The sequence below is a fragment of the Rhododendron vialii genome, chromosome 5a, assembly GCF_030253575.1.
Source record: "Rhododendron vialii isolate Sample 1 chromosome 5a, ASM3025357v1".
NCBI lineage: Eukaryota > Viridiplantae > Streptophyta > Magnoliopsida > Ericales > Ericaceae > Rhododendron > Rhododendron vialii.
Window position 1 is genome coordinate 33,575,732 of NC_080561.1, and position 19,385 is coordinate 33,595,116.

The following is a 19,385-nucleotide window of genomic DNA, read 5'->3' on the forward strand; positions in this document are numbered from 1 at the left end:
CAATCGTCAGTCATGCTCCGCTTAAGTGCTCTCTCTCTCTCTCTACGCTTTTTTATTGATTTCTGAAAATATTTTCAAGTGCCAACCAAACACCAAAAAATAAAAATTTAAAATTTGTTTTCTTAATAAATATTTTACATGGAAAAATATTTTACATTGTAAAACATTTTACATCGAAACAAACGGAGCTTAAGTCACAAAAGTATGACGCAAAACTAACAAATGCAAATTTTTTTTGAACAAAGACAAAAAAATAAGAAGTTATTGTTCCACTTTTAAAGACAAATGAGGCCTAACTACTTATTTGTAATTTTTATTAAGCTTAAAAATAACAGGCTTACTAAAATAAAAAATACAATATGGATCTTATTTGATCGGGATCTATCAAATCCTGCAAAAAAAATTAAAAAATTATTTTCGTAAGCCCATTATTTTTAAGTTTGAAGATAAGTAAATATTTTTAAAATATTTATTTGAGAAAGTGGAACAGAGCCTAACCAGAAACCTTCTTAAAAAATAATCAATTTATTTCACATTTTCAAACTCAAAAATAATGTAAAATAAAAAATAGTTTTTCGATTTTATTCACAATTTAAAATATCTCAATGAGATATATCAAACTAGATTCATATTGATACAAAAATTATTTGCATAAACACATTATTTTTGAACTTAAAATTACCTTTTAAAAAAATAAGTACAGCACTTATTTAAGGTTCTTGAACGGGGCCAATTGGTGCCGGTGGATGGGGGAAGAGTTTACCTTGGGATGGGGAAATTGGGCGGGAGGGGAGTGGTGAGCCAATGAACCGAAAGGTTTTTTTATTTTTTTATGGGATTTTCAAAGTTCATTTTTTATTTTTGGCATGTTGATATTTAATTCGAAACCATTGTTTTTGGTTTTGGTGCTGAATTTTACTACTCCACTATTTCAAATTGCAATCGAAACCACCAAAAGGAATGTTTTTTTCTTTGATGATGAAAAAAAAAACTAGTATTTGAAAGAACTGTGCTATTCACACAGGCAAAATCAACATAGATCACGCACAAATTTTTTATAGGGCTCACAACGGGCTCCATACAAATAATTCGAACCGTTTATTAAATGTAAAATATTTTTTCAAGACTTCCCGCGAAAAATTAGGTCAAACCGATACATATAGGTATTCAATAAAATCATTTATGCTGTGTTTGAATGAGTTTTTAAGATAATTTTTGAGAAATTTTGTAGAGTTATGAGTAGAGAAAGAAATGAGAGTAATGATTGGAAGTAAAGGTAATGATTGGAGAGAGATATAGAGAGAAATGAGAATAATGATTAGAGATAGGGGTGAATAATGATTGAAAGTAAGGGAAATGAGTGTTTTTTGAGTGGAGAATTTTTTTTCAAAAAACAATCCAAACAAATACTCTCTCCGTCCTAATTTGTTTGTCCCAGTTCTATTATAACTGGATTAAAAAACTAGTTATATTTTTAAAGCGGTAATGAATTTTATATCCAATATGGTTCTTATTTGATAGATCTTGTAACGCCCCGATTTTCGGAAATAAAATCGGAGACAAAATATTAATTTTTGAAAATTAGTTAAATTAAATTCAAAATCCAAAACGGATAATTCATCCTAAATATTCATCTATTACAAATCATAGTAGAAATACTGAAATTAGTCTTTGTAGTAATAAACTAAACAAAATAATCGAGCCGTCTTCTAGGTTTGATAGGGATCCTAAGCATATTCTGGCTCGACTCCCACCTCTGGATTCTCCTCTGCATAGAATTGCTCACTTTCGGGATTCTATGTCTCTTCCTGATTTTCTGCAAAATCTGGCACGGAAGCCAGGCAATCCGTACCTGAGTGAAAGAGTTCACCCCATAGTATAATCCAACCCAACTACCCCTCTTACTTTACAATTAGCAAGCAGCAGGATAATAGTAGTGCGAAAAATAAAACAGAGTTTGTTCCACATAAACAGTTTATTACTATCTATTAACTTGACGTGTAATCTAAGATCTCCTCCGCGGGATCTTTCTTCCCCAACCGCTAGCTATGCCCTGTCCCATGAGCTCACTTTTTTTTTTGCTGTCGCGGATTGCACCTAAGTTATGTACCCAGTGTGTATCCCTCTCATTACAACAAAAGAAAGCTTATCATGCCCGAATAATAACTAGGGTTCGCCTATCTTATATACCACTTCACAATCATCATATTCGTCGTTGGGCTTACTTTGCCAGTATCAATTCATCACTGGACACCCGCCAGTTTCAATTAATCACTAGGCTTACTTTGCCAGTTTCAAATCATCACATCCAACTCATCACATCTCAAAATCAAGCCTGCAGGCAATCTAAAAATAAAACTTTTTAATTCATCCATTACCTAGCATCGTCTAGGTAAATTCTACTTGCATACTACCTCATGTCTCTAGGGTCCAATCTATCATTCAAATCAAATAATAGTGCAATATATAATTAAAACGAATAATAATTAAAACAAACTACAAGCAAACAATCACACAACCTTTTATAAATGGGTCGTTGCCCTTAATCTCGTATGGCCAATATGATAATAAGAGTAAGAGCTTTTTAAAAGAATTTAAAAAAAATATTTTTCTAGGCTCTCATTAATTATTTCTAAGTAATTAAATTAATTAAAAACTAATTAAATGCATTAATTAGGTAAAAAATATTTAAAAAATTAACATGACCTGAATAAGAGTCCTAGAGGTCCTATGCAACCACTTGAGTGTCAAAAGTTGGGTTCGAAAGGTCGCGGGATTAATTTAAATAAAAACGTTAAATAAAGTGGCCAAAAGTGAAGTAAATAGATAATAAATAATTTACTAATTAAAATATGTTGCGGTTAACAAAATTTCATCTTCAGAATGTAGAGAGTTTAAATAAAATTACTCGGGCATTAATAATAAGGTTTATATAAGGTCGTAAAGAATTTTTGATTGGAAACGCTATAGAAATAACAATAAATAGTAAATTAAATAAGAAAAATATTAATTTAACAAGATATCATCTTTGAGATGCAAGGAGTCTAGAAAAAATTAGTTTGGGTGTTAAAACGTTGTTTGGAAGGTCGCAAAGATTTTTCGTTTATAAACTTTGATAGATAACTAATAAATAATTTAATAAATAGATAATTAAATAAAAAAATATGATCTTAACAAATTATGATCTTTGAGGTGTGAAAAGTCTAGGAAAAATAATCCGGGTGTCAAAAATGGTGTTCGGGATGTCGAAAAATCATTTCAAACCAAAACAAATCAAACCGCAAGGTTGGACCGGTTTGACCTTGCGGTTGGGACCTCAGCCGCGAACTCCGCTCTGGTTCTTGCGGTCCGCAGGTTGCGGCCGCAAGGTTCGGGACAGTTTTGGTCTTCTTCATTTTTCTCACGTTTCCAATGCATGGGACCATAAAGGGCATAGGGTTAAGCTTAAAAACACTTAATATACTTGGAGGAGAGGTTGGAATGAATTATAATACCTTGGTTCGGGCCGAATTGATTTTAAAACGAAACTTGGAATTTCGGGGAAGACGACTTCGATTTTTTTTTTTCGATCGGGGAACTTTGGGATCAAATTAGCCGACGTTTGGTGATGCTAGGAGTTGTAGGAAGGGATTGGAATGGTCGGATTAAGTTTCAATTGATTTTGGAACGCAAACCCACTTTTCTCTCTCTTTCTTTCTCTCTCTAGAACTCCATGAATTGGAGCTTTGTTTCTTTCGAATTTTCTCTCTCTTTTGGACTGGTGGGGCGTGGGGAATATCGTGGTGGTGAATTTCGTGAGTCAATGGGGTATTTATAGGAGAATTTGGAAGAGGGTGACAAGTTTGTATTTAAATAAAACTCTATTTCTTGGGTTGGAGATGGACGAAAATACGGACGAATTTATGACTAGGGAGGAAGTAGAGACTGAGTAGGAAAGAGAGAGATGGGAGGAGTTCGCATGCATGCATGCTTGTAATTAAAAAGAAATTAAAACATGATAATTAGAATATGATAATTATGCTTGTATATATGTCCTATTAAGGAAAAGAATTAATTTTATTATTAATAACACTAATTAAATGATATTATTATTAATAAAATTTTCGGGTTGTTACAACACCCATGTTTGCTATTTTTCAAATACTATTGTCATTTTTGAGCAATGGATAGTGTCGTATGCCAAAAAAAATATGGCAAGGGTACTGCACCCGTTTAGCTATTTTTCCCTTTCTCAATCACAAATGGTAACTTTTTCTTAAATTTTTGCCAAATGTGAAAAGAAATGGTATTTGCCAAATGAATAGTGTCGTGTCATTTTTATGTTTCATGTCAGAAATGCTCAACCCTAACACGTTAACTTCGTGTCCAGTTCGTGTCGTGTTATCGTGTCTGTTACCCAACTCTATATAGAATTACATATATACCATATATTATATATATGTGTGTGCGTGTTCGTGTTAATGAGTGATACAGATTAATAACCGTGTTGGTCGTGTCAATTTCGTGTATCGTGTGTTCAACCCGAACCCGACCTATTTAGAATTCATGTTCTCGAGTCGTGTCATTTTCGTGTTTCGTGTCATAAATGTTCAACCCTAACTCATTAATTTCGTGTCCGGTTCGTGTCGTATTATCGTGTTTCGCATCTGTTGCCCAGCTCTAGTGTCAACAAACTTTCCGTATTTGAAAGGATTTCAAAATGCAACCAAAACCAACTTCCATTGCTCAAACATTCATCGCTTTCTGTCTTTTTATGAACTTAACTTAAACTCAACTTAAATCTGAGAATTTTGTCTTTATTTGAAATTTTTCGCATTTGTTAATTTTGCCCCATCGCTTTTGGGTTATTGATTCGTCTCGACGAGAGGAATCAGAAAAGTAAAATTTTGTTACTTTTACCAAAGTATTTTGAGAAATAATCACTTTTGATTTTTTTTGCTAAAAATTGGTTATTTCTCAAAATACTTTAATAAACGAAAAAAATTATTTTTTCGATTTCTCTCGTCGAGACGAATTAATAACCTACAAAAATTTGATGCAAAACTAACAAATGTAAAAAATTTTCAAATAAAGACAATTTCTATATTTAAGTTAAATTTAAGTTCATAAGAACGCAGACTTAACTTAAATATGAGAATTTTGTCTTTATTTGAAATATTTCCCATTTGTTAGAGAAGAGAGAACAGGTATAGGGTGAAGAGGGAAGAGGGAAGGGGAGGAGAAGGAGGAAGATGACTAGCAAGGTGGAAAGGATAATTTAGGAAGTTTATGGGTATTTGTTGGGTTGTGTGTAGCAAATTGTTATAAGATTTTGGTGTTTTATGTAGCAAGAGTTATATGCAGTAAATTCGCAGTTGTATTTAATCGGCCCATTTTTATATGATCCCAATCATCTCCCCTCACCTTTGTGTTTGTACCAGATGCATCTTGATGAAATAGATTTTTAAAATAAAATTATGATCAAAAAACAAAAAAACAATTCACCAAAGTGTATTACAAGGGTGAGACCTACATCATTTCAATCAATAAGAGAGATGATGAACAAAATTGCACTCCGGCTCTTCTCTTTCTTCCTTCATCACCACCTGAAAAAAACTGCCTCCATTACTTGTAACCCACGCACTTTTCACCACCCAGGGTTGGCCTTGGGCTAAGTAGCCCAAAAGGTCCACACCTTAGAGCATCTTAAATAGCCTCCTCTCTTCCGTATTCTTTGCCTGAGAGGAGAGCCAAACCCTCAAAAGCTCTCACCCAACAGACTAGCTTAGAGCTCGGTACTTTGATCGAGAGCTACAGTACCATGCCACAAGGGGCGAGGCATTGTTCGCTCGGTTCTCGCTCTCTCCCACAGATCTGAAGGCGTTGGGGCTTTAACGATTGTCACTGTCGCCATCTGGGCTTTCACGATCTACTATAGTCTGGTGTATGTACGTCGTCGCCGTCATTTGCCACCAGAGATGGATATGGATGGTGGGTATGGTGATTTTTTCTGTGTGTATATAATTTTTGCTATTGATTTTTCCTGGTGATTTTTGGAGAGAGAGAGAGGTGGGTATGGCTATGGTTGTTGCTATGGAGGTGCTCAAGTGCCGGAGACGGTGGTGGCGGTAAAAGGAGATGAAGACGTCGTCTCGGGTTTTTTTTTTTTTAGTTGTCTGGAATTTTTCTTTTTTCTATTGTATAAAAATGTTTTTTTGATTTGCCTAGCTCAATTTCCTTGGCTGTTGAGCACTTCAATTATTTGATGGCTAGCTAAATTAGTTTTTGAGGTAATCTATATAATAAAACAACTCAGTATTTGAATTCTATATATATAAATTTAACGGCTCAAACTTATCACTCATAAATTCTATCGCTGAGAAGAGTCAAAGGGCTAGAAAATTCTATCATATTTTCAATATTCTCTAACCTTTCATATTCCAACTATTTTTTTGCTATGGAAAGATAAAAAGCAATAAAATTGCATGTATGAAATTATTGCTAGACAATCGTATCGGTTGATCAATTACAATTTTTTTGGTGTGTGTGTTTTTCGGTAAACTAAACAAAAGGGTAAGAAAAAAATATGTTTGATCCTAATTTAAGAAAAAATCTTTCAGTATAAATCAATTTCATTGGCGGGGGGTCAATAGTTTTGCAATTCATTTTAATTGTGTTCAAAATGTATTGCGCCGTACATTTGGACACGGGCAAAGAAAACAGTTTGGTTGGCGGGGGGTGGTCAATAGTTTTGCAATTCATTTTAGTTGTGTTAAAACGCGTTGCGTCTTACCTTCGAACACGGACAAACTCTAGTTCCTAGCCAATTTGACTAGAATACGCTCGAAGCTACTGGAAATGCTCTTAGGCCCTCTAAAAATTGTGCAAAACACTCGGCTCCATTTTAAAACCCAAACATTGTATTGTACACTACGGACCACAGGCCCAATGGGCGGGTCAAAATGAAACAGGGGCAGAAGAAAAAGAAAAAAGGGAAATTTTTAAGCCGGCCCAGTTTTCTAAGATTGGATTTCAAATAGTCTTAACAAATATATATTTTTTATTTTAGTAATTTCTTTTGACTTTTCATACATTTTTACTATTTTACCCATTCTTCTTAATTTTTTGTCTACGTATCCATTTTTAGTAAAATTTATATTTTTAGATACAATTTCTGACCGATATTATTTCGGACAAAAATGCCCTTGGCTCTGTGAACTGGACTGCCAATTCTCATAGTCAGTTCTCTGAGAACTATGTGAATTGAAAAATATACAATTCAAATAACCTCACCACACACTAAAATACATAGTTCTCATAGAAACATAGTTCTTATAAAAAAATACACAATTTTCATAGAAAATCATCATGGACAATAACAATTCTCATAAAAAAAAAACATCTCAGACAGGAACGAAGGTAGTGAAAGGACAATCACTCGCCGATTGATAAACTTTCCATAGTACTTCGTGAGAGAAGATTAGAGACTGCCTGAGGCGTGTAAATACTTTCTCGATCTTTTCAAGAATCTTTCGAGCAACGAGTTCTTGTGTGAGCAACCACGGTGAGGCTTAACTGGGGTGACGTGAATTGCCGAAAGATGACCAGTTGTTAAACCGGCGAGGAAGACATTCCCAATTTGTTATGTGATTTTGTGATCCATGATTCTTCAATCCAGTATTTCTTAACCGAACTTTAGCCGTCGGGAAGGCAAAGACCGAACGAAAGACGCAATATGGAAGAGATGAACCAAAAAGCGGGCGAAGGAGTTGGTCTCGGCTGGTGATTGATCTTCCTCTCGTGGCTGTCCGTGTTACAGGCATTGGCAAGTGCTTTATCATCTCAACAGGGCGGATTCCGAACGAATGCTTGTACCACAAAATCGTTGGTTAGGGAAAACAAATATTCTGTCTATTTCGATACATGCTTTACTCCCGGAGCGTCTTTCTTATCTATTCAATGTTTGGTTAACGGACTGGGATGAGTAGGGCTCTAACCTACACTACCTCCTGGGCCTGGCTAGGACTTACCGACTTCTCTTATACCCTAGTCAAGCTTATTCCTTGCCTTCACAAATACACTTTTTCTTATGGCAGCCGCCGAGCGTTAGGGAATCATCTCTGTTCTGCTGCCTCTGCCGCTTCTTTTCTTGGCTTCCTATGCAACGCTTTCTCGTTTCTACTAAGATAGAGAGGGGTGAGGTTTGTTTGGCATCTATGCCCCCTACCCTACACCAAACAGTATGGGAGCCTTTCCGCTCGTACTGCTCACACTTATGGAACTTGTGTATAAGCGTAGCAGAAAATAATAAGAAGACCCAGTTCTCCCGAGCTTATAACACAATTATCTGATCTTGCTCGGGAGGCATCAAAGAAGTAGCGTCTAAGGGCTGGCTTCTATCCCTGCTGCTTAACTGGAGTAAGCATTTCACGACTTTTAGGGGAGGAATATGGCGCTTTATACTAAATGATATCGGACGAGGGCCATTGTTGTCGATTTAGTGACGTTTTCCTTTCTTTTTTATTAGTCAAAGGTGGCCTATCATTCCCTTGTTTCATCGTGGCACACCCCCCCCCCCCCCCCCCCCCCCCCCCACCCCCCACAAGCACCCCCGGCTCAGGGGGACCAGAAAAGGCCTTTCGTTTTCTCCCCTTCGTCGGCCCTTGCCGCCTTCCTTAACAAGCCCTCGAGCCTCCTTTGCGCCACCTTCCTCATAGAAGCCGCCGGGTTGACCCCGAAGGCCGAATTCTATGGTAGAGAAGGCTTTAATAATAATTGGGCTCACATTTTTTATAGAAAAAACAGAGTTCTCATAGACATTTCTCATGTGAAATGGCTATGTGAACTGTAAAATACATAGTTCAAATAGCATCATCACATACTACAATACACAGTTCTCATAGAAAATACATAATTTCTCATTAAAAAAATACACAATTCTCATAAACAATTATCATTGACAATGACAATTCTCATAGAAAAAACACAGTTCTCATAGAAAATATACAGTTCTCATAGAAAATATACAGTTCTCATAGGGAGTTCTCATAGAAAATATACAATTCTCATAGAAAATACATAGTTCTCATAAACAGTTTTCATAGACAATCATCATGGACAATAACAGTTCTCATAGAAAAAAAACATAGTTTTCATAGAAAAAATACAGTTCTCATAAAAAAACACAGTTCTCATGTGAAATGGCTATGTGAACTGAAAAATACACCGTTCAAATAGTCTCACCACATACTAAAGTACACAGTTCTCATAGAAAATACATAGTTCTCATAGAAAAATACACAATTCTCATAGACAATCATCATTGACAATAACAGTTCTCATAAAAAAACACAATTATCATAGAAAATACACAGTTCTTATATAAAATATACAGTTCTCATAGGGAGTTCTTATAGAAAATATACAATTCTCATACAAAATACATAGTTCTTATAGACAGTTCTCATAGAAAAATACACAGTTCTCATAGACAATTATCATGGACAATAACAGTTCTCATAAAAAAAAAACATAATTTTCATAGAAAAAACTCAATTATCATTGACAGTTCTCATTTGAAATGGCTATGTTAATTGAAAAATACACCGTCAAATAGTCTCACCACACACTAAAATACATAGTTCTCATGGAAAATACACAGTTCTTATAGAAAAATACACAGCTCTCGTAAAAAATACACAATTCTCATAGACAATACACAGTTCGCATGAACAATACACAATTTTCAAAAACAGTTCTCATAGAAAAATATATAGTTCTCATGAACAATATACAGTTCTTATAAAAAACACACACGCCAACAAAAATTGAAAAAAAAAATCATCAAATATAGTTATTTGTAGTGCGATTTGAACACATTTCAAAAAATACATTTGCAAAACTCATTTCAAGTGCACGTGTATTCCAGTTTTAAAAAAAAAAAACTACATACGTATTTCACCATTAAGATAAATGGTGTAATTATCTCCACTGATCTCACCCGGATACAAAGTGCAAGAAAAACTAATCGATCCCAACCCCAGATTTACATCAGGCAATGCCTCACTCCATCGTCATCTACCTCCCCCAGATTTACATCGTCTTCCGAGCACTCCGATGCACCGTGGTTTTTGAGATCAGGCCCGAAATCGAAGTTGTAGAACCGAGAGTAGCAAGAACCCACGTCGGTTACCTCGACTCAGATCTCCATTCCCTCCACCGCCGCGAAGAGCAATCTTCAGGTACCCGCTCGAGCGAACATCAATGCTCTTTGGCAACTGAACTCTCTTCGTGATATTCCTTATCGAATCGACTATGTTCGATGACGCTGGTCGAACTTTCTAATCTCTTCTCGGTTCTCTCGAATGCTGGCTGTTTTCGAGACTGAACCCGCAATCGAAGAAGGAGGAGGGGAAGCAGTGGGGGAGATCGAGGTGGTGGGTTTGGGGATGATCTCGATTCTCCTGCAGATCAAAAGGAGAGAGAGAATATTATTTTAACAAGTTTACACGGGCAAAAAAGTCAATACGTAACATAACCGAGCCTATCTAGGTTAGGCAATAATATTCAGGATTGAGATGAAACCGAACCTAAAAATTAGGACCGGCCTCTAATTTTCTGAAGAAAAAAACTGGAGTAAATGGAGATCACACGGGACGTAAAGACTTTGTTCGTTTTGGGTTTCAACGCCCAACCTCACTCTTTGCGCATGGTCCCCGGTAAAAGTTTCTTTTCAAGCTTGTTCTTCTAAATAAGTCACTTGGCTTATTTTTTTGTTCTTCTTCAAAAAAATTTCACATTTGTTAGTTTTTTGTCAATTTTTTGGGAATTATTGCTTCTTCATGACAAGAGGAATCTAAAAAATAAAAAATTACGATCGAAATCCAATTTTTTTTGAATAAAGATGAAAAACTTGGCTTATTTTTGTCTTTATTCAAAAAAATTAGGTTTCGAATGTAATTTTTTATTTTTTAGATTCCTCTCATCATGACGAAGTAATAATTCCCAAAAAAATTGACGAAAAACTAACAAATGCGATTTTTTTTTGAATAAGGATAAAAAAGAAGAAGTTAAGTGGCTTATTTAGAAGAACAACCTACTCTAATCGGGTAAAAAATTAGTACTCCCTCCGTCCCTAAATAAGTGTCCGGCGCGCAAAATTAAGCTTTACAAAACATGCATATTTTTTATTAAAAATTTTAATTTTTTTTCACAATATAATAGAACTCATTGCCATCTATTGATTTGTGAAAAAAATTGATTTTTTTAACGAAACAAATGCTTCATTTTTAACTCCTAGTTTTGCGCGCCGGACACTTATTTAGGGACGGAGGGAGTATATCTTTAAATTAGTAATGAATTTCATATCGAATATGGATCTTATTTTGGTAGATCTCGATTAGTTTTATAATACAATATTTTCGAAATCACATAAAATATTATAAATTAAAAGATATAATCAATTGAAAAGTGACACGAACCCCCAGAAGGGACAATTAAATTGGGACAGAGAGAGTATTACTCTCATTTCTCTATTTATTTCTCTTCACTCATTACCCAAAAAACTTTCTTCAAAATCCAAAAAAAACAAACTAAATCCTGTGATTTTTGGGGCCCCTGTAAATAATTCAAAGTGGTTGGTGTATTAATAACTTTAATGCGTATTTTTTCCCCTTAAAATTTACAAACAAACTCTAATCCCCTTTTTTGGAAGAAGGGACCACGACCAGAAGGTCCAGAGCTTAATGTTTATATATGTTTATTTCTAAGTGATGGCAAAATTGACAGTGGAATTTTCTTTGGATTTGCAGATTTTAAGGAATCATGCCTGGAATTTGAAAAAATAAAGCGAAAGAAAAAAGTAGATGAATTAATTCAGTCTCAAGCGGGGGCTCTCGATAAGTTTATAAGTAGTAAAAAAAAATGTTCATTTAATATTGTAGGAGTAATATATTATTCTCTTTTTTCGGGATTCTTCCGCATTGAATTGAATACATGTATTTGATTTTGAAAATTTAATTCATTGATTTTTTATTTGATTTTCGTAAAAATTTATTAGGAACCTATTTTTGATCGAAGTTCATCTTAGGTCCTCGAAATATATTTGTGTGCCCACCAGATCTCGCAACATGTGCACGCGAGGTTTAGTTTAATCAAGCATGGTGTGCGACTCTTCTCTTTTTGGTTGAAGGCTTGTTTGAGAAAATGTTTTTGAGCATTAGAGAATCGGTACTTGATCAATGACTTTCTTCAGACATCATCATCTATTTTATCATTGGGAATACATCCAATCTATTACTTAAGGAATCACAAGGGCTCAAATTGGGATGTATTGTCACGACCCGCTATTCCTAAACCGCTTAATAGGGAATCACGGCTCGTGACCGGCCAATATTTGTGATTTACTTATACTTAAGAAATCATGATCAACGTAATTAAACACCTCGGGTGTTACATGTATTCATGGGTCCAAATGGTGCGGTTATCTTTCTTCACTGTCGGCCTTAGAGTGAGCAACAATGATCGAAGTTGAACTAGCTCTGGAGTAGTTCCTGTCCTTGCTTTCTTCTGATGTGTTTTTTTAGCTTGTCAGTAACTACCTTTGTATATTAGGTTACAAGGGAATGCCCTTGGTCTTGGTATGGTTGTTTTTTTCTCAATGAAAAATGAACTTATCCAAAAAAAAAACAATGAAGTTGAAACGAAGGCAAGTTATTGGCCTACAGGTTAGTACCAAATTTGATTCAACGCCAGGCTTTGTAGCTCTCAGTAATAACTGCCGTGGGCGTTGATCGATTGATTTGCTGCTAGCAAGGCTTTTGGTGATTTTCGACAACTTAGAATGGAATGCTTGAAATTCTTTCGGGAAGTCTTCCGTTGTTCGAAATCCTCGACGATTGTGATCAAAGTTGTACACGAAATCATGCTAAAAATAACAATGCGATGATATTTTTTATTTTGAGAGAATCTTTGTTGATGTTTTATTTTTGAAAAATTTGGTTAGACCCTTTCATCCAAACATTCAGTTTTGCAGACTTTTCTGCTTCTATAGCAATAACTGTTGATTTCAAACCAACTTCAAACAAAATCAGTTGTGGGTTGAAAAGTTAGGCAACAACACTCACTTCATTCAGTTGGTGGCCGCGGTGTGATAGCCACCAACAGATTGATATTGAAATACGAACTCGTAGACTCTGCAGTGCAACCACAAGGGTGCATTATAGAATCCCCGGATCCATTGGAATACATACGTCGTGACCTCGTCACCAAAACCAAGCAAATTTACCGTCCAGTTATCATATTCCATTGCTTGCACTTGTTCAAACTTCAAAGAGACACATACCCAATTTGGATAATCACAATTTTTCCTCATAAATTATGCCTTGTCCATCCATCACAATCATAACAGTTCCAAACAAGTACTTTCTCAACATCACCAAGAACAAAAGACCCAAAAAAAAACAAAAACAAAAAAACCCCGAAGGCGGCCTGATTAGGCTTCTAGAGAAATACAATTGAATTCGAAGACCAAACCACGAGTACTATTCATTAAAACAAAATGATAGCCATATTGATGCAATTAAAAATCACACCCCTCTAGTTTTTATCACATTCTACTAGACCAAACAAACCAACAAACAACATATGAATAGGAGGAAAAGATCACTCAAGAGATAATAGCAATGGAGTAAGAAATAAAAGTGGGAGAAAAAAGTTGAAGACGGCTAGGTGTTGGAGTCCAACGCCAAGATGGTGCTGAGGTTCATCGGGTTCATGTACTTGGACGAGCCAGTCAGGATCCGGGACACAACGATTCTGTTAGCCCTCTCGGACGGATGGAATGGATCCCAGAAAGCGTAGATGTCTCGGTTCGGGCACAAGTTGGAGAGGGGCGTGCAAAGCCCAATCCCGTTGTACGGGCCTTGCCCGCAACATGCTATCTGTGATGTAACAAACCCTGCACAGTCATTGTAATTCATGTTACTAAATTTGGGTAGCCAATCATCAAAATTTGAAGTATTTAAAATTAGTGGAGAGAGATAAGTTGTTAGTGCAAGGAATAAGCACAGGCTCGGGCTGCGTTCTCTTAGATTTAACTTAAACCTGGAAATTTTGTCTTTATTTAAAATTTTTCCGCGTTTGTTAATTTTGCGCCAAATTTTTGTGTATTCTTTTGCTTAAAAATGGTTATTTCTCAAAATACTTGGGTAAAGTGCCAAAATTTTACTTTTTAGATTCCTCTCGTGGGGACAAATCATTAACCCACAAAAGTTTGGTGCAAAACCAACAAATGTGAAAAAAATTCAAATAAGGACATTATTTTGGAAATGTAACCTATCGAATCAATGGAAAAATAAGAATAGACCAGGACTTTTTATAATTGCTGTTATGTATCGCAGCAGACATTACATAACAGTCGTTACATAACCGGGATTTTAGACTTCCGACATTGCTATTTACTTACATATTAGTAGATACGGTCCATACGGACAAGTACAGTCCGATATATGGCTGTATCACCGATACGGCTACGTCACCTTATACAACAAGTTAAAACTCTGGGATAGACTCATTTCTCAAAAAGATAATTCTCAATTGAATAACAGGGCATAGAGAACCCTTGAAGCTGCAATAATCCTTGTCAATTAATTTTGCAGTAGCTGCATGGGGTCCGTATTGTTCATATGGAAGAGACATCCAAAGATAAAATGACATAAAATCCCGTGGTCCCTCTTCTCTCTGTCTGATGGCCAATCAATTATTAACCCTTTTGTTAGATATACAGATCAGATCTCAATAAATTGGCTACCAGTACAATCAAAAAACAAAACAAGATAAGCGTGCGTTCTACCCAAAAAAAAGAAGGGAGAACGCACCCTAAACATCCTTATTTTTTCGTAAAAGCGTGTTGATTTTTTTGTCTGACAGTAGGTTTCCATCGAACATGGATCCACTTTCTCCTTCCTTTTTCTTTTCGTTTTAGAAGGTAGACTATAGCTCCTTATTTGGATCGGGGATGTAAGACTATGATTCTATGTCGTCAAATTGATACTTGTCAGTGACGAGAGTGCACAGATCCAAACAAATGTGTCCATGACCGAACAATGTGTGCGACTCCACAAATTCTCGTGTGGAACTCATGCGTATCGAATAATTCAGTTAATGCATAGTATCCAAATCGTGAAGTGATAGAGAGAAATGAACTGCATACCATATGCTGCCGGATTATAGATGAAATCGGTGTTCATCAGCATTGTGTTTGCAGCTATGAAGACCTGAGCTCCAATTTCGTCGTTGACTCCACCCACCATCTGTACAAGTTGCGGATTGTACAAGGCCGCGGCTCGCTGCAATTCCACGGCGCACTCACCCGTCCTGCTCCGCTGCGCCAATTCGGCCGGCACGCATCCCATCGGCCCCGTGCCCGTCACCAGAACCCGTCGAGCCCCCAGTTCATACAGCCTCTGCAGTTTTCAAGACTTAAATAACAAATGTTGGAGCAACGAAAGCAGTACGCTTGTATCGCTAACATAAAGTACCGTGCTGGCCTGAGCATCTGAGGTGTAAAAAAAACAGTCCCTTTTATATGTTGTGCCGTTCCGTTTTCTCTTTAAATCTTTTTTTTTAAAAGAATGTAATTTCAAGTTCAAATATAATAAATTTTTTTATTTATCGTTTAAAAGATCTCAATGTGATCTATCAAACACAATCTATATTGATAGAAAAATTATTTGCATAAATAAATAATTTTTGAACTTGAAATTATCGTTCTTTTCTAAAAGTTTCTTTTTTAAGAATCCGGAACACCGTTAATCCACAATTGAGTCTTTTCACCGCGGGCCAGTGGACGTAAGAATTAGTTCTGTAAATTGGTGAGGGGACTTGTTAAGAACAGTAACTAGTCCCAGTTCTTCCCTTCTACTAACATTAAGTATCAAATCCAAGTGTGCTTCTATCTGATTTTGCACTTTCCATTATCCAAAATAATATTGGCACTTCAAAAATTGATGGGTGCACTCTAAAATCAGTGTAATTTCAAAGCCACTTTCTTTTGTTTTTTAGAGTGCCTCCATTAATTTTGAAGTACGAATATTATTTTCTTATGCAGTTGTTACCTATCTATACATGTGCTTTTTCATTAACTTCACAAAGTTTCGGTAGGTAAATTTAACAGATTTGGAGAGAGAGAAACTTTCATAAATGTGTTAATTAATGAGTGATACTCCTGTCACAAAATCTTTATCCGGCCTGTAAAACGAAAATTTAAAAAAAAATTCTAAGAAAAAATCAAACTTTTTCTTGAAAATAAAAGTTGATGTCTCGTAAATTGATATCTACATAACCCATCAATATCTAATAAATCATTGACTTTTTTCCGAATATTTCTTGAAAAAAAAGTAATATTATTATTTCACGTTTTTGTTTTGCGGACCGAACAAACATTTCGGTACGGAGGCAGCAGCACTAAATTAACCACGTGAAGAAGCAGTGGAAAGTAACTATTCCTTCACACCCACCAAAACATGCACAAGTGAAATGGCAAAACCCGTACTGCCTCGAGCCTGACATACCCACATGCCCAACACGCTTTCTACTTAAATACACAGTGGGGGAAATTTTTAAAACTCTTTGCCATACTGGATTGGTCCCAATGCCTGGTTGTTAAGTATTAATTTTGAGTACTGTACCAGTCATTCAGTCAAGGGACAATCTTATCCCTACCATGACATAAAGAAGGTTGGCAATTAATCACTCGGAACGATAAGTTTCGGGTAAGCTGGCCCGAAAACTCTTGACCGACGAGCCAAAGGAACTATATTGGGCTTTGGGTTGTTCTCGCTATTGCATTTTCCGAAAAATTCGTAAAGAAAAAATGGTGAAAGTGATAAAGGAAAATGCATATATACCACGAGGAGTTTTCGGTACTCGGAGATAACGTAGCGAACATAGTCAGGGAGGGAGAACTGGCGGGACCGGGCGGAGAAGGGGACCAGGAAGTAGTTGTTAACGAAATCGTTGCCACCGACGGTGATGAGTATGAGCGCTTGGTTCACGAGCCTCTGGGTCTGATCGGCTCCGATCAGACTACTCACCCTGGTCTGGTATTGCTGGAAGTACTCCAGTTGCTTGTACATCCTGATTATGTTCACCTGCAATATCCATCACAACATCAATTCATGGAGTCAATCGATGTTCGTACTTGGGTTTTTCCATGTATATGTCTCGTGCATGTATTTAACAAGTTTAGAGCCCTACTATTGGTACAAACGAAAGGGTGTACATTGTCACGTGGGCCTCATTGTACTCTTAGCATTAGAGAAATGACATGTAGCAAACGGAGAGAATAGTTTAACTTGAAAAGACAAATGGCATTGCATTGGGGAGCGATCCTACCATTTCTAAGCCAATATTGACGATGTTTTTTTGGTCAATTTTCAAAGAATTTTATCACATTCGCATCGACTTCATATTGAAATATTTTCTTATCTCCACACCCGTAAAGTTTTTATACCGGACTCGAGTAGATTTTGAGAAAAAACAGTCAAGCAAATATTAGGTTCTAAAATCAAAAAGAGGTTGGGACAATTCATACGCGCCGGAAGTTACCGCAATTGGTGATCATGTTTCGGGTATCACGTCAATTGTCGTCCTTGTCGCACTGGCAAAATGAGAAATGCTACGTGCAAAGAAAATGGGCAAAGAATTGACCCTTAAAGTGTACTTGAACGGTTCAGATGCACTGCACAGTAAATCTGAGCCGTTCAAGTACACTTTAAGGGTCAATTCTTTGTCTATTTTCTTTGTCTATAGCACTCCTCCTAGCAAAATACGTGACATGAACGGTCTATTCCGTGATTTCATAAGGACAGGTCTATTCCAAATATGGATGGTCAACAAACGTAGTTAACATAATAATAAAATCATCGTTTTTCATAATGACAGGTCTATCTTTTTATGGCACATGGCAAGAAATCTTTCTTTAAAGTTTTTTTCTCATCAGTCTTTTCTAAATTTAAGAAGTACTAATCCAAAATATCCAAGGAAGCTGGGACATGAAATGAAGATAAAAAAAAATAAAAAATGGAGTATTAATGGCGACATGCGTCGTATTGAGAGTCTGAGACTAGCAAGTTTGAATTTACGTACGAATTGAATTCCAGTGTCGTTGAGAACTCCAACCCCGGCCGATGCGAAATTGGCACCCACGAGTAGCCTCTGCCCCCTGAGCTCAGGACTCAAGTACGGCAATGTAGATTCTGCTCCCATTTGTTCACCTGAAAGTAGTCACCAATGTTACTATTTACAACAAAAATGTGGCTTATTGGTGTAAAATAAATCAAAGAAAAGGGTAATTATACACCCTAGCTAGCTAAAGCAATTAAATATACGAAACTTAACTAATGATGTCGGGTATGTTAAGGCCGTTAGAGAAGCGGCCAGTTGGGCGGTGAGTCGGGTAGTCAATGCCATAAGGAGGCGAGTCGGCACGGGCAGAGGTCGCCAGATAGTTGTTGTTGCCGTTATCGACCAGAGAATCTCCGAAAACGAAGAAAGCCCTGGCTTCAACACGAGGGGCAAGAGTACCCAAAGCCACCACCACCATGCATAAAACCATCCAAGAGCTGAAAGTCATTGAACTCTCCATTTTAATTGGACTGGAGATATAACCCTAGAAACAGCTCTTGCAAAACTTCTTGTAATGAGGATGTAACAAGGAGGGGTGCCCCTTATATATAAGGTTTGGGTTGCAAAGGAGAGACCATATATTTATTGCTTTTCCTACCTCCAGTGCAGGGGTTGTTTGGCAGACTTAAATTCATCACCATGACAGACTTGTGTAGAGTGCAACTTGCTTTTGGAAAATGCTATCAGGTCAGATGTGGCAAGGCCATTACAGAAGCAAATGGATCACGCTTTGATTTGTATATAATTATACTATGATAAACGATTAGTCGGTCCGTGCAGATAGATAGATGCTTTTATCTATCTACCACATTGGAAATAACAAACGAATGTGCATTTGTTCTAACGAACGTGTAAGCGTTTCATAGTTATAGACCAGAGGTACGGTGGCTAATTCCGATAACAGATATGTAGATATGCCTATACTGCTCAAGATTTACATTGAATAAAATTCTCCAAAAGCAACTTTAATTATGCATATTCAGCAGCTAATAAAAAATATAGAGAGGCCAAAACCATTCATCCTCCTTCAAGGACGCATTTAGATGGAGTATTTTTCTCTGCCGATAAAAAATAGACACATTTAGATTTTCCTTAAGAACAATAATGGTAAAATTTTCAAAATGGAATTCTTGAGAGTTTTGGTTTTATCTCCTTCTGGAGAGAACCATAATACTCCCTTCATCCCAAAATTTTGTCCACTTCAATTATCCCGGACAATT

General features: G+C 36.4%; 1 protein-coding gene across 1 annotated transcript; it reads right to left on the reverse strand.

Annotated features, from left to right (window-relative positions):
- Window positions 1-13,493: 13,493 nt before the first annotated feature.
- On the reverse strand, window positions 13,494-18,850 carry LOC131327264 (GDSL esterase/lipase At5g33370-like). Its single transcript, XM_058360331.1, has 5 exons — window positions 18,379-18,850; window positions 18,127-18,254; window positions 16,887-17,129; window positions 15,191-15,443; window positions 13,494-13,936 (listed from the first exon to the last, which is right to left on the reverse strand). Exons 1-5 carry the CDS (start codon window positions 18,623-18,625, stop codon window positions 13,704-13,706), a joined length of 1,104 nt encoding a protein of 367 aa, XP_058216314.1. The 5' UTR covers window positions 18,626-18,850; the 3' UTR covers window positions 13,494-13,703.
- Between the last annotated feature and the right edge of the window lie 535 nt (window positions 18,851-19,385).